General features: G+C 42.2%; 1 protein-coding gene across 2 annotated transcripts in view; it reads right to left on the bottom strand.

The window, feature by feature from the left end:
* Positions 1–22,750, bottom strand: part of TFCP2L1 (transcription factor CP2 like 1) — a 34,750-nt gene that overhangs the window by 3,016 nt on the left and 8,984 nt on the right. Inside the window, exons 3-14 of one of the 2 annotated variants that reach the window (XM_075152888.1) lie at positions 12,656–12,732; positions 11,120–11,225; positions 10,743–10,849; positions 10,000–10,152; positions 8,701–8,811; positions 6,871–6,962; positions 5,379–5,427; positions 5,190–5,283; positions 4,202–4,292; positions 3,430–3,530; positions 2,274–2,416; positions 165–216 (exon numbers count right to left, since the gene is read on the bottom strand). In XM_075152888.1, coding sequence (XP_075008989.1) covers positions 165–216; positions 2,274–2,416; positions 3,430–3,530; positions 4,202–4,292; positions 5,190–5,283; positions 5,379–5,427; positions 6,871–6,962; positions 8,701–8,811; positions 10,000–10,152; positions 10,743–10,849; positions 11,120–11,225; positions 12,656–12,732 — 1,176 coding nt within the window. Of the gene's footprint in view, positions 1–164; positions 217–819; positions 862–2,273; positions 2,417–3,429; positions 3,531–4,201; positions 4,293–5,189; positions 5,284–5,378; positions 5,428–6,870; positions 6,963–8,700; positions 8,812–9,999; positions 10,153–10,742; positions 10,850–11,119; positions 11,226–12,655; positions 12,733–22,750 lie in introns of those variants that run through there. The other variant, XM_075152889.1, reaches the window with a different exon arrangement.

The raw sequence follows: 22,750 nt of genomic DNA, 5'->3' as shown, positions 1-22,750 counted from the left end.
TCAATCAGTCTATCATAGTGTAAGTTGATGCAATACCTTTACTTACACTAATTTAGATTACCTTTCTTTTCAGGGTGACAGCATCAAGTTTGTGATAACGTTTAGTGCAATTGAAAGGAGAAATTATTTTTAGAACTACATGTAATAGCGGCAGCAATACATACCTTTTAATGTGCTGATAACAAAACATGATTCATCTTGGAAGTTTTGCACCATCTGAAGGGCAGAAGGAAAAAAGCCAACATAAAATACTTTTAGCAATTTAAGTTTCTTTCAGTGCCAGTATAGAATTTAGAGGAGAGCTATCAAACAACATTTGGTGTCTAGTCCCACACAGTCCTGAGTAACCCTGCCCATAAGATTATTAAAATACACGACTGATTAATTAAGGTCCTTGCAGCTGCTAATGTGCTTAAGAAAAGCTTATACTAAAGTGCTTGCCTGGAACTGATCTGGCTTGTTTGGCATTTTACCATCCCCTTTGCACCTCTGGATCCTGCAAGTTCTTATACCACTCCAGTTAGTCTATTAAAGACCGTGCTAATTGCCTTCAATGAAGCTATACTAATTTAGACTGGATGAAGACAGTCCCTCTCCTAAAATCTGGCAATGGTAATACACACATACTTTCAGCTGAACCATGAAGCTTCGTTGAGCTTACATGAGCATCTGGGATAATATCTAGAGGTGGTCAGCCCTGAGAAACGGACTCCTTGCTGAATAAAGGAATATTGTTACTATAAAGCCATCTCAGCAGTGTCCACCTGGTTATTTTGACCAGACATTAGTACAGATGCTGTGCTTGCAGGAATCATTTACCTGTTTGTATTTTGTCGAGGCACAGGAATCTTAATGAAACTGCTAAGAGAGACAAGGCAGATCATGGTAAGCAAGATCAGCATCTAAAGCGATTTGAGTTATTCATGAGAAACAACTAGATTTTCAGAACACGTGCAAGCTCTAGTGAGGCCTCTCTAAAGAGGTGAGTTAAGAGATTCAGCTGACAGAAATGCTCATTTAAGCTTCATCCTTAGTCAATGCTTCCTCCCATCTTAGAGTAGCTGTGTGGGACAGAGGAGGTGAATTACCTTCAAGAGGTGTACAGTTGGAGCAGATGCTGGACACCTAACTTCAGGAGGGAGGTGACCAGAACCTCTCTCATCAGCTCAGAAAATCCAGCTTTAAGCAAAAGCCTTCTCCTACCTATTGAATATCATTCAAGCAGAGCACTTTCCAGCTGTAAGTCCTCACACCAAATATCCTTTTCATCTTAGACTAATCTCCCTATTCTCTTTTGGGTTTAACATCCACCCCCTGCTCCTGCAAATCAAACTTCACTGGCCAGTCTGTGTGTCTGTGCCTAATGATGCATGAAGTACATTCATATAGTGCCTCACTGTTGCCACTATAGTACTAGAACAAGAAAAAAATTATAAAAAAAGCAATAGACGTTGTTAATAATTGACTTAAATAAATACTTAAAGCCTTATACCCAACATGGTTCAGGCAATTCCCCTACCAAGAGTTGCCTCCAAGCACTTTACATCCATAAAGCATCAAGGTTTCAGATTTAATCAGGCTGAAATAGCAAGGAGACTTTAGGAATAAGCATTACAGCCTTCAATTTAGGCTCCAGTTGAGACCTATGCTCTGCTTCATTTGTTTTAACAATGTTTCTTATAAATGAAGCTCCTTAAGTGATTCTGGTGCATGAATGAGTAGGTAATTTAGTGGGGGGAAAAGAGGAAGAAGGGCAACTCACTATTAACCTGCAAGTTAATGGAATGGACTAAATTAAGCCATCACATAATGGGACACAAACAGCTAGCAGAGGTCCATGAAATTATAGTGTGCACTTACACAGCACCGACTCTGACCCAGTGGCTGTAATCACTGGCCATGATGTAAGACTAATTGCCCTAAAGATTTTCAAACTTGCCTTCTTTAGGTAACTTTCCTATTCAATTTTAAAGGTTCTTACTTTAGATCCTTACATCAGAATTTGTTTAAGTAGCCAACATGAAAAGGAAATGACTGATTTTGTTGTGTTTTGTTTTCAAAAAAAAAAAAGCTCTTTTACAAAGCAAAGATCTTAAAACCACACCAAAATCAATGTTATGCATGATTTGCTTTAAGTATTTGCTTTAACTTGTTGGGATTAGTAACCTTGCAAACCTTCCTTGAAGATTCATTCCATAATTTGAAAGGTCATTCTAACTTCAAGAAGTCAGACAACTGTTACAGCTCTGACAGAGTTTGCATTAACCCCTTACCTCATTGCTCACTAATACATGGATCCCTGTGGGTCCCTGCCGATAGATTCGATTTATCTGCTGTGGAGAAATGCTGTACAAGTTTGCAATCTTCTCGATTAATTCCAGTGTGGTCAATTCTTCCAAGAAGATTGCATGATATACTGCAACAAGTTGAAAGCAATTACAGAATTACAGAGTAATTATAGAATAGCAGCTACAGATAACACCAAGATGCTCAATATCAACAACCAAATAGGTTTAAGATCAAGGTTCAAACCTCGATGGTAGATAAACAAGCTTAGTACCTTTAAAGCAGCCCCCAAATATCCAGCTTGATGATTTTTAGAAAAATACCCAGTATTTGGATGCAGTGGGCAAATAAATCACACATCACTTTTGCCCAGAGGAAAACACAGGGACTAATGACAACGTGTATCATGGGGCACTAAAAAAACCCTCTCATAAAGATGCCAATATTGTTGGATAATCTACTTTTACTTTGACATTTTAAAGTAGATCCAACTAAATATTAAAACACATGATATGATATTACACAAAAGTAGTATTTTATTAGGTGTTATCCCACTGACCCCATAGGCACAAACTAAAGACTACAATGTGTCAAATAACTGTAGATGACAGTATTCCTTTTTAAATCCAATCCAAATGGCAGAAACAAGGAGGTAGAAAAGCCGTGCCTGGTTAACGCTATGTGCAAGAACTGAGGACAATCTCTATTCTCATTTGATTGTACATCATGTCATGAGGGATAGTTAAGAGCCATAAGCCCACAAAAGCTTCAAGGTTCCAAGAATTAGAACCTCACTTTAAGACATACCAACCTTCCACTTCCCAGAATATTTTCAAACAAGCCATAGTCTAAAGCAAATTGTGGACGGGAAGGTAGTTTTTAATGCTATGGTCCCTACTAAGAATTGAATAGAGACCTTGCTGTGGCATTCTGCAGATAGCTTGTAAGTTGGGTCTGTTTCCCAGGCAGACAGTACCAGTTGGAACCCGTAGCCCTGAAACTAACCAAAGTGTCAGAACTGGGATAAACAGGACTCCTTTAAACACGCAGGAAGGACACCAAGCTGTCCCACACAGGAGCTCAGGCAGAAAGCAGCATTCTCACCAGATGAGCGTTTAACAAAACCCATACACAGAAACTTACCACAAAGACTGCCATCTCCATTTTCTCGTTTTTGGTGGAGATGGGACCTGTTTTGCTCTGGTTCTTGACAGACATAAATTGTCATCTTGGGTCTTACATTTCTATGGATTATTAAAAAACAGTAGTGAGTTATTTAGTAGATCTAAAATTGTTCCAGTCAGCTAGCAAACACAGAGATGGAATCATTCAGGCTGTGCATAAATAACCAACTAAGGGATAGTCTTGATGCTGTGACTAGATGTCTTAGGAGGTCTAGTAAGAACCCCCTGGGAGGTGGTGGTACAGTGCAAAGCACCTTAATCTCTTCAGGATCAGATAAGACTAAACAGTTTTCAGCACTTCCCAGCAGCTCATCATACCTGCCTTTACTGATTTGAATCCTGCCCAGCTGGAGAACTTATGTTATTGCCATATAAGTAAGTTTAAGAGTCATTTGAGGCTCCAGGGGTTGGTTGGTTGGTTTGTTGTTTGTTACCTGTGATGAAGATGCAACACAGGGTATTGTAGGCTGTCTCTCATACGAAGTGGATGGAAGCTATCAGCTGGTAGCAAATAAACCACTGGAGATCCACATTATGATGCTTCGTTTCGGCAACATTTCTGAGCTTTCCTTGGATTTGAATACCATTGTGATCTCCAGCCTCTAAGATGACCTCTCTGAAGTGTTAAAAGGAGGTCTAAATGCTACAGCTCCAGGATTAACTTCTAGTTAACACTGAAATTATCAAGGGATGCTGCCATAACAAAAAAATAGGAAGGAAGACGTACAAACCTTCCTTTGATTGCATTAAAGAGCCGAATTCCATCAGCAGGCCCACAGATTTGAACAAAATCTTCTTTGGACATCTTCAGTAAGTCAGCACCTACATATTTCAAATTGATTTTTTTTCAGAAGTTAAGCAAATCTTAGCTTCCAAATTGTGTGTATGGGCAGCAGAAAAGGGCAGGGGGAGAGAATCCACAAAGCTAAATCAGACAGATTTGCCTAAAGAAGTTGCAAATTCAGAGAGGTGTACACTGCAAATCAATCATTGTGAAACAGAGAGCTAGAAGCTGCAAAAAGAGCAGTGCTGCACTGGAAGATATTCTAGCCAACTCAGAGACAAGCTAGATATTTAACATTGGCCATTAAACGGCCCAATTTTCTCTAACTGCCAGATTCACCAGGTTGTTTAATCACGTTGCAAGTCAGAGAGAGGCTCCTCAAAGTTTCAACATCTTTAACAATTCCCGCTTCCACTATCCTACTGCTGTGTACAACTACCTAATGGGAGGGTGCAGTGAAGATGGAGCTGCAGATGGAGCCAGACCCTTCTCAAAGGTGCACAGGGACAGAATAAGAGGCAGCAGACAGAAGACGGAAGATGGGAAACACTGATTACGTATAAGGAAAAACCTTCTCACTGTGAGAGTAGTCAAGTATTTGAAGAGGTTGCTTAGAGAGATTGTGGAATTTCCAACCTTGGAGATACTCAAACACAACTGCACAAGGCCCTGGACTTGCTTCAAGCCAAGGGGTTGCACCTAATGAACTCAAAAAGTCCCTTCCATCTTAACTTATTCTCTTCCATCTTAACTTATTCTATATTTCTACAAACTGTTTTGGCAAATGCTAACTCATCTAGAACAAAAGAACAAACACACTGGATCAGACCAGTGATCCCATCAATGGTGGCCAGCAGCAGATGCTATTGATATGAAGCATGAGCTGCACTTACAAAAGAGAACAAAGACAAAATAATTGGACTGTTTAAACTCACCCGAAAAACTTGAGAAGAGTCTACAGAATGGAGAGAACCTATTACGATGAAGCCACTGCTGGGCATCTTGAATAGAAGCAGAAGGAAGGAGATGCTACATTGCAAAAAGAATAAGAGGTCTTGAAATGAACTGTTCACCAGTGTCCTAAAAAAGAAAAGCACCACATTAACATGATCTCAAGTACTTACATCATTGCTGGGAGGCAGGAGCTCCACTTGGTGGGTTGGAGAACTGTTGCTAAAAAAAATTATATAAAGTTGGAAGAGAAAAAAAAAACATTATTTTAAATTTTACATTGCATTGTCCATCCTCTTCCCCCTCCTCCATTTGACTCAACTATCACAAGCTACATACCAACTTTGCTTTTTTCTCTAACAGATTTTAAAAAAGATGGACCTTCTTTGGTCTGGACCAAGAAAAGAAAAAAAAAAAAAACAACAAACCAAAAAACCCCAAAAAACTCTACTTGAGCCTGTTGGTCAGTTGAGGTCCTGTTCAATACTGAGAGGAAAATTCATTTCTGACCTCATTCAGGCTTTTCCATACAGGTTACTCATTAATGTGATGCCATCTAAGCAAGGAAGTTGTGACCTACTAGTGTGGCTGAACTGAAACATTCTACGAGCCAGAGATCCCCTAACTAAATCCACTCTCTAATAATGATTCTTTGCAAAAATTTAATAAAGAACCTTGTAATTCAAACCTGGTGTTATTTTAAACATAGTAAACCTCAATTTAACTATATTAGACAAAACCACATTTCTACTAAACCCTCCCAAAACATAGACAGGACTTTAACACATCAAGGATTTTCCCAAAGAGTTAATAATCCACCACTGGAAGAAAATGCTCAACAGATCTCTCTACTAACACCAATTTTTGTCATTTCAGTGTTTGTCCTTATTCATAGATTGAGGTTGCTCATTGAAAATTTGTGATACAACATCAATTAATTAATGAGCTGTGCGGGAAGGTGACAAGGCTGTAGAGTCCTAGAGGAGGAAAAAAAAGGCCTATGCCAAATTCCTAGGGGAAAATATATTGCAGGGAGAACTCAGAAGTACCGAGGGACCGTGCTGTGTATTTCTGTCATCAGCTATCATCTTGGGTGTTTCAGGACCACTAAAACTGTTTCTTTATGACGGCTATATTAATGAATTAAACACGTCTCCTGTTAATCCTTTGTTCTGGAACGGCTTCTCAGAACCCAGGCTGTTTTGTTCCACACAAAAGAATTTCTTTAAATCCCATTCAACTGGGAATTCAGCACCCCAAACCACCTCAAGACAGAAAGGAAGGAAGAAATACCAACTCTGAAGAGGTACTGAAGGCTGAAAGCCTCTAACACTTTTGTCAGAAGATACTGGGAATTGCTGGTACAGGACATGGTGTGTTCTCTGATGCCTACAGAAGAGCAAGAGAGGAAATTCACGGCAGAAATTGCCCTGTGGTCCTCTGATGCTCACCTCCCATAAGCAGTGAACATACAAATAGTAATCTGCATTACAGGGAATTCCTGGCTGGAAGATCTTAAAAGTCTGCGGGAAATATTTTCCCCTTTCTAGGAAGGGTGGTCCTTGACCTCTTCTTCCAGGGTATGAAATGCATGGACACACAAAACACATGCACACAGAGGCTACCATATCAACAGGAAAGATAAAGCATTTATGTGTTACATACCCATCTCCAAGGTTGAAGCTGTTGGGAGAACTGTTGTAGCTTGGAGATGGAGCATTGTTCATTTGATAAGGCACATCTGGCCAGGGAGAGCACTGTTGGAAGAAAGGCAGCGGGGATACTTTCATAAGGATGGAAATAAAGGATTCGATTCTCCTCTCATACCACGTTCATGCTGTTGCCACGCCACTAACTTCAGCTCATCACTCCTGCTGGGAGGAGGAGACGGGCCATGGATTTTCTACGCCGCTCTCCAAGCGGGCTGTCAGGGGGCCAGATTGATTCCAGTTGTGCATTCCACATTTCTCCCATTTCACAAAGCCTGTCCCCAAATAACACTGGGCCAAAGTGTGCACAGCTGTAAGTCAGAGCAACGCCAGTAAGTCAACTCAGACTGAAGGCAGCAACGATACAGAAATACCCCTGGTCTCAATTATAAATCCCTAATTAAATCCAGGCAAGAGTGACAAATACGCTCCAGTGGCATTGCTTCAGGTTTATACCAGTGAAAGAGCAGAATTTGAACCAGCCTGTTAAAATCTCTGGCTATTAGTCGAAGAGCTCGAGTTATAAATGGATATTACAGGGAGAAAATTTAAGATAGACAGACAGACACAAAGCTACTAAAAGTCTTCCCAAATATAGGTCAAACTCCATATTCCATTACAGTAGTGTAAAACCAGAGTAACCCAGACAGAATTGGTGACACTGTTCTGAATTTAAGCCACTGTAATCTACCCCTGTGGAACCCCCCGCCACCTAGAGCTCAAGGAAATGCTCTGTAGTATCCTTGTTTGCAATGATAAAAAGAAGACAAGCATAGCTTTGGAGTTTTATCATCTCCACAAATACGAGCAAATATTTTATCATCTCCACAAGCACTAGCAAATATTTAACTCTTTGGCAACCCACATTTCCCCATGCAATATGTCAAAGTGCATCAGAGCTCATAGGAAGAGTTTGGGATCTGCCAACTCAGTAGAATTAGGTCTCTGTACACAAGAGCCTCGTTAACAACCACCACGTTGAATTAGAAAACATGTTGGTCGCTCCTGGCAACTTGAGGAAAATTGAGTGGGAGGGACTGGGTCTCACAAACAGGAAGTTTATTTAAATTACGAAAAAACCCTCATTTTTAGACGTCCAGCAAGCCACTACAAAAAACCAAGAACTAAATCAAACAACAAAATATTCCCAAAGGGAGACAGAACAGCACTTTTAAACTACTGTCTTGAGTCCTGTTGCTTAGTAATTCTGCAGCCTGGGGTAAGCTTATATATACATCTTAGTAATGGCAGGGAGGGGTAGAAACACATACATCTCTACACCAGCTGCATCAGAATGTAAGACATTCAAGGTATTCCTAGAGTACAAGCCAGAATCTTCTGAGATCTAATATGTAATAGTAGCCTCATAGGCACATTCACAGAAAAACAGATTAATAATTTAATCTGACAGCCTATTCATCTGTTCAAGTGCCCCATCTCCAACATGAGCTTTTGCCAGACAGTTCTGAAGAAAGTACCTCGTACAAGTGGCATCTAAGTGCCATGACAAGTGCCCGGGAGCACAGCAGAAGACAGAGAAAACACTTCTTTTAAAGCTAGGCTGTTAAGGGTTGGTTTATACCCTGAAACATAAGAGACTTTGGCATCTTTTATAAACTTCAACAGTGAGAGACATTTTGTAATTCCACTCAGGCCTCAATTTCAGTCAGATCTGGGCATATGTGTCTCCACAAGACAATCTCCAAGGCTCAGTTAGACTGCATTTTCTCTCAAATCTATCTCCCAACATGCTGAAGTAGTATGACCCGTGTCTAAAATGCTTTACCTCTGTGAGAATAGTTGTCTCATAGGAAGGCTGATACTTCTCCTTCTCTTGGGTGGTCTTCTTCTCCATTTTTTCCCTGTCAGTCTTCTGTTTTCTGTCTGCTCCTTTAGGCTATAAGCACAAGCACAAGCTTTCCCTTATGCCAAGCATTACAAGTTTGGAGACAGAGGCCAAAAGATTTTTTTTCTAATCTGTTCACAAAAGTCTCCTTAAGATTTATGGGGACTCTACATATAGAACAAGATCAGATCTGCATTTTCTAGACAAAAAAATTAGTCAAGCACCTCTACTGTATCTATAACATCCCCCATTAATACATATTGCAATTCCAAAATAGGCTGACCACAGTCCTGAGATTTGATACCAACTATTTCAGACCATGAGCCCGACGCGTTATGCACATCGACTGGTATTTGTACCATCTCTCCAGGAACAAGAAAGACACTGCTTATAGGAGCAAGGCTGGAGCAGCAGATCCTTTGAGAAAATAGGCTTATGAAAAGCTTGTTGTTAAGTGACTACAGGACTGCCATGCCCAAATTAGGAGCTTCAGAGATGAACAGAATGATCTTTCTCTCCTCCAGGTAGCATGGAGAGGAACTCTGCTGCAACCAGCAACGGGTATTTAAGATCTCCAAGTTACACTCTCACTGTTCACAGAGGATTAAATCAAGGAAACTGGAGATGCCCATACTGTCTTGATTGCCTAGGAGCACCAAAATACCGTAGATACCCTGAATATCATCAATGTAATTATGTTGACTCAAAATGACTTAAACCAGTAGCCTCAATATTCCCAAGAAACTGGACCACATTTTGTATAGTTTGCAATACACATCATCTTCAGGACACAAACTAATGAGGGGCAATGCCTTCTAGAGACTACTTGTCTATATTCCACAGAAATTTATTTTGTGCAATGATGCCTCTCCAATGGGTTTTCATTCCAACCAGTCAAGCTTTGAGTTGTTGGGGGATTTTTTATTATCATCATTATTATTATTATTATTTCCACACAGCACAGATCTCAGTATTTATACAGTGTTCAAGGCACAACGGACCGGCATAAGTCTTGGTGCAGCACTTGGGTCATTTGAATTTAACTGGAATTGCTGTGTAGCAGCTCAGGGCTTATGTCACTTTGTGTGCAAGAGTCCTGTTTAAGATCTTAAGCATCACCAGTTAAAAGTCTGTTCTTTTACCCCCCTATTTGCATCACTCCTACACAATTTAAAAACTGTGCGTGTTCCTGTGTCTTCATCTAATCCAGTCGATGACAAAGCTAAAACCACCTCATACCTTGAACACTTTGATCTGGCAGCTTGCAGAATGCAAGTGTTCTGTGTATTCACCATTTTCATTCTGCTTAAAGGTGTCGATTTGCACCCGGAAGGGCACCCCTTTCTCTCCTCCATGTTTCCGTGGAGTAAATTCTGTGCTGATGCAATGTACCTGGCAAAACAAAAACTGTGCTCATCTCTGGAGACAGTTGGAAGCTGTGCAAATCTGAATTTCCGACTCCCTGAACTTGCAGGGTGCCTGAACACGAGGTTTTGGCTCCTGCCGAGAAATTAAGAGAGGCAGAAGAGTTCAAAACGTTCCTCAGGACAAAACAATTAGAAGAACAAGGAGCCCGGAGAGAAACAGGGCATCACAAAAAGCATCCTTTGACTTAAGTAAATCCCACATACAGATTAAAAACAGACCGTTGGCGTTTGGGATGAGAAACACTCATGAAAGAGGAAAGCAAGCAAAACTAACAGGTTGTGAACAGTTTCCTCCAGACAAAACCCATGCTTAGAAAGCAACATCCTTTTTTTTTAAAAAAAAAGAAAATCCTAGCTGTAGCAGATAATACTCCAAAGCTAGCAAGTAGCTAGCAAGTTGGTTTAGCAAGTATCCTACAAATTAATTATACATGATTGTCGCTTGAGTTTGTATATTATGATTATCTCTTCTTCATGTCCTGGCTACTTTAACTCTCCAGGTCTTCATAAGATCTCACCACTGTATTTACCACAGGAATATCACTTCTTTCTTACCTGAATGAATGCTGAGGCTCTCTTTGATGGATCCCACAGAAATTCAACAGTGTTCAACTGGGTTGGGCTGGCCCTGGGATCCAAGATACCAACTGACAGTGGAATATCTGTAGAAGAAAACCCCTAAAATTTTAAAAATATTAAATTGAAGAAGAGAAAGCATTTCCATACAATTGCAAGATGCATGTGAAAAGCCAAGCCACCAATGATGTATCTATTTGGGACCTATAGTGCTAGATCTCCTTCCCACCCAAAGACATACAGGATTCCTAGGAGAGTAGGATATAAAAAACCTAAACACACATGCAAACACGCCATACATCATTCAGCACCTCGTTTCCAAACACTGCACAGGAACCATAATGAAATAGTCTCACCTATATCAAGGATGCGGTCCCCAGGCCGACTCCACCTCCAGCCCTCGAGCTGCTGATGCTCTGTGTACTGCAGGCGTCGATCATGGAAAACTACACGAATAATGCTCTGTTAAGAAAAGATGGCAAGATGAACAACGTGATCCAAAGGCCCTTCTCTTGAGATGACTTTGGTTTTCCAGCGTAGAAGCAAAAGCTGATCTGTTATGTTTCTCACCCTCATTCGTGAGGAGAGCAGAGGGTCCACTTAAGAGACCCATCACCATGTTTATGAAATTCCTAAGGGACCCCTGAGTGAGCGAGCAACACACTTTCCCCTTCACATGTCTACGCTGCGTAATGCAGCTCTGTACAGCTTTCTGGGATTCGGTCTGGAAGCACTATAGCAATGCCCACCTAATCTTAGGTCATGTCATGTAAACATCACTATACTGCCTCCACACCCAAAATGGCTCACATGGGGGTAACATGTAATGTGTCTGTACCATGCCCCAACCCCAGTATATCCCACTCTGACTAGCAAATGTGAAAGCCAGCTCACCTGGGAGAAAAAAGGCTGGAATAAGAGCAATCCCCAGGGCAGACAAGTCCAAAGTACCCCTAACTAATATATCCTTTTGTATATTGAGAGTGCTATGCTAGCATGAGTCAATGACTCCTTACTTCCCAGTTTCTCAAGTCCATGCTCCTGCTGGGGACTTCTGTATCAAACGGGAGTGAGCATTTTTTGCCAATGAACCTGAGAAATGCCCAAATCAAACCCTGACTCTAAGAAGCATGCAAGCCACAGTGGGAATGCCTGCAAAATTGGAATCCCAATCCACATGCCTCCTGAAATGGGCCAAAAGACAAACAGGGAACTGCCTAAACTTGGACAACATCTGAAATCCAGATTAGAATTCAAATTTTGCAACGAGTCCCCACTTCTCAAAAGAAATCCTGAGGCAGAACAGCCAAGAATTTGGGAGAGGAAAGCTTGAAGGTTGGATCCGGATCCAAGGTTGGAAGGTTGGAACCAAGATCCGGACCCAAGTTCTTGAATTTGAACTGTTTTGGGAGGTGGGAAACAACAAAAAAATCCCCAGAACCAAACCACCAAGTTCTGTATGTTCATAATCATGCCCATTACCAAAGTAAACTGGAGCTATGCAGAATCTGCATGGCAGAACGATGTAAACACCGGGGTCCTCCATTTGATATGTAACAACCCAGGCATGTTGCTGGGGTTAAGAAGGGAGACAAGTCTGCCTCTCAGCAGTTTTGACCATGTTCACCTCTGAACTTTGGGATTCCCCTGAACCCAATATTCACAGTGAAACTCTAGGGTCATGATCACAAACAGAATAAAGGTTCCCCTGAAGCCCTGTAAAGCCAAGCTGCATAGTCCCGTGAAACTAGCACTCAACAACTCCATCAGCCCTGCTCCCACTAAAAACAATGGCAAAGTATTTTCCATTGTCTCAGTGTGAGCAAGGTCAGGCCCTTCATTAGAGGCTGTATGTAGTAGCAGGAAGAAAAGAAATCTATATTTCTCCTTACCTTTACATATTTTGTGTTTAAATCTTGAAACTCTCCCAATTTCCTATTCTCAAGTAGACGGATTTCATAAGACTGACCTAGAGTTTAAGGAAACATTTCCAAGGTGTTTAATATGTTGTAGCAATGAGAGAGTCATGCTGGCATTTACGTGGCTAATAAAGCATACGTTTGATCAGGGAAAGCTCATTTTTGGTAACATAATGCATTTGCCCCCAGTAATCGAGTAGGCACTAAAGTACAGCAGAAATCTGAGGTGAAGGTTTGTCTTTTGGCAGCTAAAAGCTCTCAGTTAGGGCATCGATCACAGTCTGTCTCCCAGGGCTGCTACAGTTTTCTGGTCACCCTTCAGAAAGTCACCAAGGTGTTCGAGGCAGTTGTCCCCCCGTGTCCGTGGCTGTAATAGCACTGCCTTCATCTGTCCCTTCTGCTGAAGCACTGGTTGTGTGAAGAGCTGCTGGCACAACAAGTCTAGGCACTATTCCGCAGAGGATAGCAACTTGGGCGAAATCTCTCCTTCTCCAGAGAGCAGTCGGGTCTGTAAGGTGTTTTGGTGAACCAGAAATACAAGATTTGTTCCATAAAGCCTTGAACATGACTGCCCAGGGCATAAATACTCCTTCAGACATGCGTGTGGAAGCAGCAATGGGTATTACAGGATGTGCAAGGACCAGTTCCAGGAAGGGAATTCATACTCCAGCACCCCACCACCACCCTCAGCATAAGGAATTTAGCCAGTTCAGTAGAATTTAGCGAACTGGTTTATGAAATAACATCTCCCTCCAAGGCTGACAGTAGACAAAGGAGACTGATGTCCCAATACCTTAAGAACAAATGGCTAAGACAGCTCAAAAGCTCATTGCATAGGACCAACTCTGTACAATAAACCTACAGCTGGTACAGAAGCAGGACAGGATCATTAGGATTCATGGAGTGTATGTATACCTTATAGCTAGTTTTTCTTGTTCATCTTGCTATCCTCCCTTTTACTGAAAAAAAGTGCAACTACGACAAGGCAGGCACCAAGAAGGAGATCAGTTTGGGTTTTCTGGCTCAACCAGTATCTCCTCAGAACTAGACCTCCAGAAAACTGCAAAACAGACATACCTCCCTCTAAGCAGTTGTTACCAGCAGAGACAAAAAATGCTACATTTCTGGATCTGGATCTAGAAATAGAAGACTTATGACAGCAGATGTGTCAGGAGGGCACCGCATTTCAGGCAGATTCCCTTTGGGAATTCCAGCATTTCCGATTGCCCACGTGAGTACGGACTGTATCACTAGAGCACAGGGATAATTGTGCTTATTCAGCTGGCTGGCAGAAAAAAAAAAAAAAGGACAAGAGAGGCCATATTGAAGCCCCAAATGTTTGCACAACACTCCTGCTGATGTCAACAGGAGTTCTGCAAACAGGAAATGACCCTTGAAGCCAGCAAGTGGCTCAGGGCATGGGGAGAGGGGAGAATAAACCATATGAAGTACCAAATTAAGCACTGGAAACATGCATAGACCTTAACCCATCTCTTTGCGCATACCTAACTAACCTAAATAACACGTGACCTTCCTTTGAAGATTGCCGGACAATAAAAGTAGATTTTGTAAGCCACAGTCCTGAAATTGAGGTCTTCCACACTTTAACTCAAGCGACTTTCTGATGTTCCCACTGGTACACGTTAATATTGTTTACTTGGCAATTTTTAGAGAGATTACACATCTCCCTACATAAACAATATTGTTGCATTAGCATAAAAAAGATGAGGCTCAGGTTCACAAAATTGGTTTTCTATGTTGTATCTGCGTATATGTTGTACATGTGTATTTATGTTGTATGAGGTACTTGGCTGCTTGATGGCTCCGTTCAGTGATAGATTTCACCAGCTATAGAGTGACACAGTTCATTGCCTCAAACAAATTTACACAGCCAAGCATCTCTTGCACTTACAGTTCATTCCCATGCAAATATGAGGCTAATTAATCATTACAGAAAATTAATTTAGTATTTGAGACCATGAGCGTCCAAGAGACATTAAAATACATCTATGACTGTACTCAGATGAGGTAACAGGGACAGAGAAATTACATGGCATGAGCTGTGCTATAAAGGAAAGCAATGGTAGAACCAGAAGCACTGCCAGCCGTTCAGTGAGTATCTCAGGAACGAGCAGGTTTTTGGGACACCTTTATGCACTGATACACTCCTACTCTTTGGTCAGCCTGATCTGCTTATTTGTAGTTCCAATGAGACAAAAGAAAATAATGGGCATAAAAACATCAGCCATGTTCCCTTCTAACTAGCATCAAGCACTCAAAAACTCAGCAGCATGTGTCTTCCAACCACTTGCACGGGATAGGAACACCACTGCAACCTGGCAGACAGCAGGCACCGCACATCTCCTCCTGACAGGAGTGATTCAGCTTGGATGGAGTTAGAAATAGATTCTGCCCACTGGTAAAAAAGAAACGGTAGTGGAGACAGAGTTAATATTAAATGGAAAGCCAAAGAGGAAATAAAATGCTTTGATGAAAGATATATGGGTCATCTGATGTAAGCCCTGGAACTCAGTTTACGCCATGAAAAACCTCAATCAAGATGGTATTTTATGCTAACTGCTTTCCCCTTGACCTCTGAATGTTTAACTCCAGTTACTACGCAGAACTATTACCAAAACAAGACTGCTCCCAGCAAAGCTTCACAAACACGCAGTTTATTTCCCTCTCTGTGGAACTCTATCAGTAAGAATTCGGTCCTAATTCCTCACAATTCCTTTATATAAATGTTTTGGTATTGATTTTGAAAAATTCATTCTCCCTTATTCCAGCAAATATATTGCTTTGTGGCTAGTGGTACCCATAATTTATTGGTATAGCATGGACAGGTTTCAGATGCTTGTACTTTTATAGCACCAAACTCCTTGGATTATATTTTTTCCTTGAAAAATACCTTCCAAACCTTGTTTACCCTATGTTTTCCACCATCACTACCAGCAAAACTCCTGAAATGGTGAACTACAATCTCAGCCCTGCAATTAGAGCAGTTGCAGGGAAAAAAAAACGAAACTAAAGAATCGGTACTTGGATTCAGCTGGAAAACAGGATCCTTTTGTAAAATAAAGCCAATAATAGCGACCTAACCTGAAGAAAGCTGAACTCCCCCTGGCGTCAAAGAGAGTGAAGAAGTCACTCAAGGCTCTGGTACACAGATCATCTATGAATCCTGCATCGCTGACTCATCAGCACTAGCAGGCATAGACCGCAATTTTCTGCTAAAACTAAATCAGTAACAGATCACTCTTACTCAGGTGCCTAAATCCGTAAAGAAATGTGGCTGCAAGTGATTAAAACAAACTGTATTCCCAGTTCCCAAGACAGACTGCAACTAGCTAAGCCCAAAACCTACAGCTGAAAGATAGAAAGTTCCCCTATACTGAGTTTTTCCATCTGTCTCGGATGGAAGTACAGATTAATACAGGTTAGACTACATCTTTCCAAGGCAACGCTTGGTGGTAAAGCTGGAGACAGGGGGAGAGGGTACCAACGCTGAGACTCTGCAATGATGTGATTGAATGGTCTGAACTTGACCAGGGCAGTATCTGGTCCTCAGCTGAGAAGGGTGTAACATCCACAGGGCTCAGATGGAAGCAAGAGCCTGAAGAAAACATCTGTGACAATGGAGAGCAGCGATGGCAGTTTCACAGCAGTCCCCCTTCACCAGGATGATATTCAACATTGCTGAACGTTAGTCTTAAACCCAGTGCTAAAGGCCAGCAACTTGCTGAAACCCTTTTCCTTCCATGCTCTCAACATTGGCCATAGCTGCACCACCACAGGCAACACAGGTTCAGGATAGCTTCAAAGTTGGTGACCAGCCTGGCCTCTGGTCATGTTGTAAGACTGGACACATCCATACAAGGGCACCTAAAGCATCTCTATCACTACTTGAAATGCAGAATACATTTTGCAAGCAAACCCCCAGTATAGCTGAGGCCAAAGCAGCCTCCTGCCTGCCCGCGCGACCCGGTGCTCCCCTCACACGGAGCTTGCCACAGCCCTTCTTCCCTACCTCAGGCAGGGAACAGAACGGTAATAAATATTTGGAAAACCACATTAAATTCCTGAGATGCAATTTGTCTCCCAGCTTCACTGAAAGCTTCAGGGGCACCAATAAAAACCGGGGCGGGTGATGATACACTGTAATTTGTATTTTGAACAGACATTCCCTGAGCAACAGCAAATTTATGCAATCTCCTCCTAGGCTAGAGTTTGAGCAACTCTGCTTTACAAACAAGAGTAGTATCCAGCAAAGTAGTAACCACCCAGGTCCAGAGAGTTCCTGCCTGCTGATTCATAAAGCAATTGCATCTACCTTAAAGAGGATTTACAGACTGTTTACTTTTTAAACTTTTATTGTCTTTGGTAATTAGCGCACATTAAATGCAGGCATAACCACTTAGTTTGGGGACAAAAGAACTGAAAGTCAACAATTTGCTATGGCTGAAAAATAATTTAGTTCAACGTGGGAACGCTTTCACAGGCTCAGAAGGTACAAGCTGTAACAGTTTAGCTGATTTCCAGTGCTGGAATTTAGTCAGCCATCAGGAATTCTAGGCAACTTCTGATTATAGAAGATTATCATTATTTCAAGCTCAAAGTTACATTTTGTTCAAAGATTATTTGCTACACAACCACAATATCCTGCTTGCCTTTTTTTGTAACGGTGTTACGTTTCAAGGGCCACTTGCACTACGCATTTTGTGGTTTTCTGCACGATATACCGATACGATACACTAATTTCCAATTAGAATGCTGATGTTGCAGACCAATATGACTCAGGCCTTACTTAATCTAGCCAGTCTGCTTGTCTTTCCAGCAATTAATTAAACCCTAACCTTATACTAAGCAATATCCCTAACAAAAGTCAGTGGAAAGAAAAAAAACAACTGCAAGTCCTCTTTCTCAGAATGGATCCACACAGCACTGGACAGAACCAGCCTGGAAACTGTTTGATTATTAAGCCAAGCCGGCCAATAAAAATTCCATTTAGCAACTTTATATGGACATCCTAAATAGCGCACAGATAAAGGCAAAGGAATGCTGACAGTCGAATGCAGCATGCAGAAGGAGGGGGAGGGGAAAAAAAGAAAGCATTTATCCACCTAAACCAAAGCACAGCCAGCAGGCAGGAGGATCACCTTTGAAACAGCCAAATGCAACTATACAGGGCATCAGGCAGACGCAGAGATTTTTCTGACGAGAAAGATTAATGAACCCCCGGGGTAAACAGGCAAGAGTGACAGGTCTGGCATCTGAACTTGCATGCTTGATTGCCCACACCTTTATAGCCAGACAAAAGCAAAATAAAACTTAGCATAAGACTTGCTGAAGTGTCCCGTGCGTGGACACTCTGCAGGACAAGGAGCAAGGGCAGAATCCTCCCTCCCCAGGCCACAAGTGGCAGTGGATGTTCTGCAGTTGCTTACTGCAGCCTCATTTGACAAGATGCTGTAGGAGATGTTTACCCAGTGGATATTATGAATTCACCAGCTACACAATAGGCCACCCTGAAAGCTCCCGCTATGCTAGGAAGATGGAAATCCTGCAAAGGAGGACCAACTGTGGGCCGGGAAATGCAAAAGGAACACAAGAGTCATCCTGACACAGCAGCCCATCTTGCCCCACACCTCATCTTCAACGCAGCACGCAGTTATAAGCGCCCAAGCATGGAGCAGGGTGGATACAGCCTGCCCTTTCCTGGCCATAACTTCCCAGATTCTGGTATTCAGTGTCCAGACCGTATCCGTATCAAGCTGCCCAGTCATGACCAATGCTCACAAACTCCTCTTTTGTACGATCTCCTTCTGAACTTGCTTATATTGTGGCAATAAGAACGACAATTTACACATGCCTTGCTTTAGTATTCGCAGTCTTGCCCTTCACCTGCCTCCTGACTGTTCCTTTTTGCAACAAAGCTACCTTAGCTCCACTGTGTTTCGGTACCCATCTGAGTCCAATCCTGAGGATGCCTGCCCTACTTGTCACCACCACCAGGGTAGCAAGACTACAGGAACACAGCAGACCAATTCAACCACTAATTCTACTACCGTACCATAGAGCTACACTGTCATTGTGTCTCTTCCTATGTTTTTCCTCCTTTTACAACCCTCCCCCAACTCGAGGGGGTTTCTTTGTCCCCTTCTTTCTCTTTCCCTACCTCTTTCTTGTGGGAAAGCCAAACACATGCCTCAGAGCCAAGTTTGCTGGAGGAAAATTTCAGTGCTCATTTACTATATGAACATTTGGCTGAGCCCTACTCTTCCCAGACTTTTGAAGATGGTCTATTTTACAGTGGTGACACTTCATAGCTAACAGGCACTAACAGAAACACTCCTCATTTACAGTGGTTTCCACTCAAAAGAAAGGGATGTACATTTAATTCCTCCAAGACTACAGTCTAACTTTGAATCAAGGGCACAAAACCAGCCAGTAGGCACAGAAACACTCCCAGTTGCTGTGTGCACTTGGGCTTCTCTTGCACGGACCTCGTCCACTTTGTTGGACCCCGCCTAATCTAAGCCATGGTATGAACTTTGATTTTTAATACAAATTAATTATGAAGAAATTATGGACTTCTGATGGAAAGCTGAAAAAATATCTGCCCTGTGAAAAAAATTTCTTCCTGTATTTCCACTTTTCTAGCATGTACTTGAAAACACCCAGGACTATCTTAGTCACATCTGTCCAGCTCAGAAAACCTCAGCCCCCTCTGTGCAAGTAAAAAATACAGGCTTTTTCTGGTTTCAACCTGTTCTAAGTCAATTTGGACAACAGGTTTTATAGCTCTGAAGAGTAGCTTTGTGTGTAATATTTACTTGAGTTTCAGATAACTAAGAAGAATGGTCCCAGGCGAGGGTGCTGAAGAGGGATGCAGAAGAGCTGAGTACAACTCCTGACCCCACTCAGCAGCTCCCTCAGGTGCCCTCAGGTAAGTCGCTTCCTTCACCACGTTTCCGCAGTAAGAAACTGGGAGAAAGCAAGTCCTACGCCTGCACCTGGCTACTCAGTTAGTACCTACCACAGAGCAGGGGAGAAGATGTGATTGACAACCGTCCCATCAAAGCAGACTGTACCTCCAACACAGGTCACAAATGTGGCACCGAGCTAGAACAGGAGGTATCTCACTGCTCAAGCACTTGCTGTCTAGTTTCAGGAACACATAATAAATGCTTGGTAGGAAGCAAAGGGAAAAAAGGCATTTTTTCCCAGCCTCTTTAGAAAGAGGGTGTCCTACATTACACCTATAAAAACAGCTAATTGTGTCAAACCTACAGTGCTTCCCAAGCTTCTTATTGCTACCTAAAATGTGATCTTTTAGGACACTGCAAGTTAGGGAAAGCTAATTGAAAAATTTCCACATCTTCTCAGATTGATAGGTACATTGATACAGACAGCAAATGTTGTAAAAACACAGGCAAAAATTTCACTATGATAATGACAAGAATCTCAAAGTAGATATGGATAATGGAGGAAAGTAAAAAAGTGACATGGAATACAAGGAAAAAATCTTACAGATATTCTCTTACTTCTCACCACACTCAGGGGAACTTCTGCGCACTTCCTTCCTTCACAGATATTGAAGATTTATGGAAGTGGGAGAGCAAAATGCAGTCTAGGGGGTTCCAGTAGGAGTTGTGCACAGACTACAATCCAGCAAGTTCACAATCCCATTTGAATTTCATCCAGATGTTAGCAACAGAAGAAAGGATTACAGAAAGAATAGAAAACAGCCTCTTGGTTAAAAGACAACTGAGATTCTAGCTTCCTAGGGACAACAGAAGTCAGATGCTCTACTTATGCAGAGGTGCCCTGTCATCTGAAGCAAGATTCATAGTGAGCTTAGGGATGGTGTGGTTTGGAGATGGGGTTGTTTACCCTGGGCTGCCAAGTGAAGACAGAGCTGCCAAACATATGGGGAAATTGCTGCTAGCACAATTAATGGCTTCAGCTGAGACACCAAAACCTACTCAGAGCTGTCTTCAAAGTCAGGCAGGAGACAAATTCCTTCTCCAAAGATGAAGAGGTGCACCACAAGAACCAAAAATACCAAGTAGCCAGTGTCAGAAACGGGAAAGACAAACCAGCTTTGTTAGCCATTTTTTAAGCCATCCAAACCTAGGAACAGAGTACGGCACCCCACAACGATCAGGGATCAAGGATGCATAGGTATGCAGCGACCAGGGAGCACCTGATATTCACGGTCTCAACGACAAAAAGTAGTTGCTGTGCTTGTGATCTCAGGCAAGGGTGGAACGCGTGTTCACACAAGAGCGGCCACGAGCAACAGAGCTCCTTGAAATACCCAGGGCCTGGTCAGTAATGGCAGTGGTTGTTAGGAAAAGAGGCAGTTCTTAGCATGGGACAAAGCAAAAATATCCCCACAAAGAGAGCTATAATTAAACCAGAAGCACACCCAGGCAGAGCTGGTCACTCAGCCTTCTCTACGCTTCATTTAGGCAAATAAAGAATTGTTCCAGGAAAACTACAAACATTCAGACAGTTGTGACCCCATAAAAACTCAATTACGTATGAGTTAACGTCAATACAAAACAGCTTTTTTCATTTACTGTAAATCTCAATCTTTAAAACTGGGTTCTTTGGCTGTAGAAGATTAGACAACCGAATTTTAACTTTAGACTTTTTAAGGGAGGCAAAGGTTCTCTTTTGCCTTCTGTTGCAAGTAATTTCATCTACTACCCAAGCAATTAGCAATCAGCTTCAAGATGTCCTCTTAGCTGCTCATTGGTGTTTTCTGCACCTTTATTTGGAGGAGAAACCAGGACGTGTCTGCAGTGAGCTGAGGCAGGACAACACCCAGCAGATTTTAAACACAGCACAGTTTAAAGTGTACCGGTTTACACACATGTGTCTTGAACCTCGATACATGCCTTTGCACCTGAGGGCTGAAATTTGGGGCTTTCATTTGGTGTGACCCCGACTCAAATTAACTCCATCTTTAGCTTCATAAGGCATCTGTTGCTTATGCATCTCTACAGCAACGCTCCCAATATCATCACAGGTCTTCTCAGATGTTAGTGGTTTTCTCTCATGGTTTGGGTTTTTGGCTTGTTTGTTTTCTGAACTGTCTAGGACTGGCAATAAAGATGACTCCTGGAAGACACAGTAAAGCAGGGATGGCCAGCCTTCCTAACCCTAACCAGCTGTATACTAAAATCCTCACATGGCCAAGAACCACAAGTCACATACTGCAGATTTGGAGAGCTGAACAGAGCCCAGGAAAACTTTACAGGCAGGTGACGGCCAGTTACTCTGGAGCACCACTGGGGGACAGGGCTGGATTTGTCACACAGTCTGCTCTCAGTGACCCCCTGCCATCAACTTTAACCACCCTCTATTTGGAGTCATTCAGATCTGAGGCTCTAAGCCAACCCAATGCTGGTCATGAAACAAAATCATGACTTGAATAGCTCACAGTCCACATGTGGTTCTGGCACTACAAGCCGATTCCCTTGGGCAACGACTTTCAGGTTTTTGTGTTTTTTGGCTTTTTTTTGTTTGTTTTTTAAAGGAATGATTTTATTTCCTCACATTTATTAGCATTCAGATCTACTGTACAGTGCTTGTTTCCTCCACATTCCTCCTGCCGCAATTTCTGGAACCACCTTCATTGCTCCCATTTCTGTCCATGTTTGAAACTAGTTTTAACCAGCCATGGTCAAACCACACCCCATATGACTGCAGACCATGGAATATGCAACTGCATCAAGCCCTCTTGCTAAAGCAGCGGTTTGTAATATGGTTGCTGGTTGATTGTTTGTCTGAAAATCCCTATCCACAAGAGACACTGAAATAGTGCTAAAAGGCGGGCTAGTTCCAAAAACGTTAGGCGATGTTTGTGCTGCAGACTTCTGGACAGTGTAGCTCTGTTGACAGATGCGATCCCTGACCAAAGGAGCGATGCCAGCAGCAGCTCCTAATGTGAGGACACAGCACCTTTACCAGTTTCATGGACTGGAGGTGGAGTGGTTTTAAGACACCATACTAATAAGTCTATACTTTGTCCCATTGGATGAGTAATCCTCCTGA

Source organism: Calonectris borealis, chromosome 6 (assembly GCF_964195595.1).
Source record: "Calonectris borealis chromosome 6, bCalBor7.hap1.2, whole genome shotgun sequence".
NCBI lineage: Eukaryota > Metazoa > Chordata > Aves > Procellariiformes > Procellariidae > Calonectris > Calonectris borealis.
The sequence above is the reverse complement of the archived record's forward strand: the minus strand, read 5'-3'. Positions and strand labels throughout refer to the sequence as shown.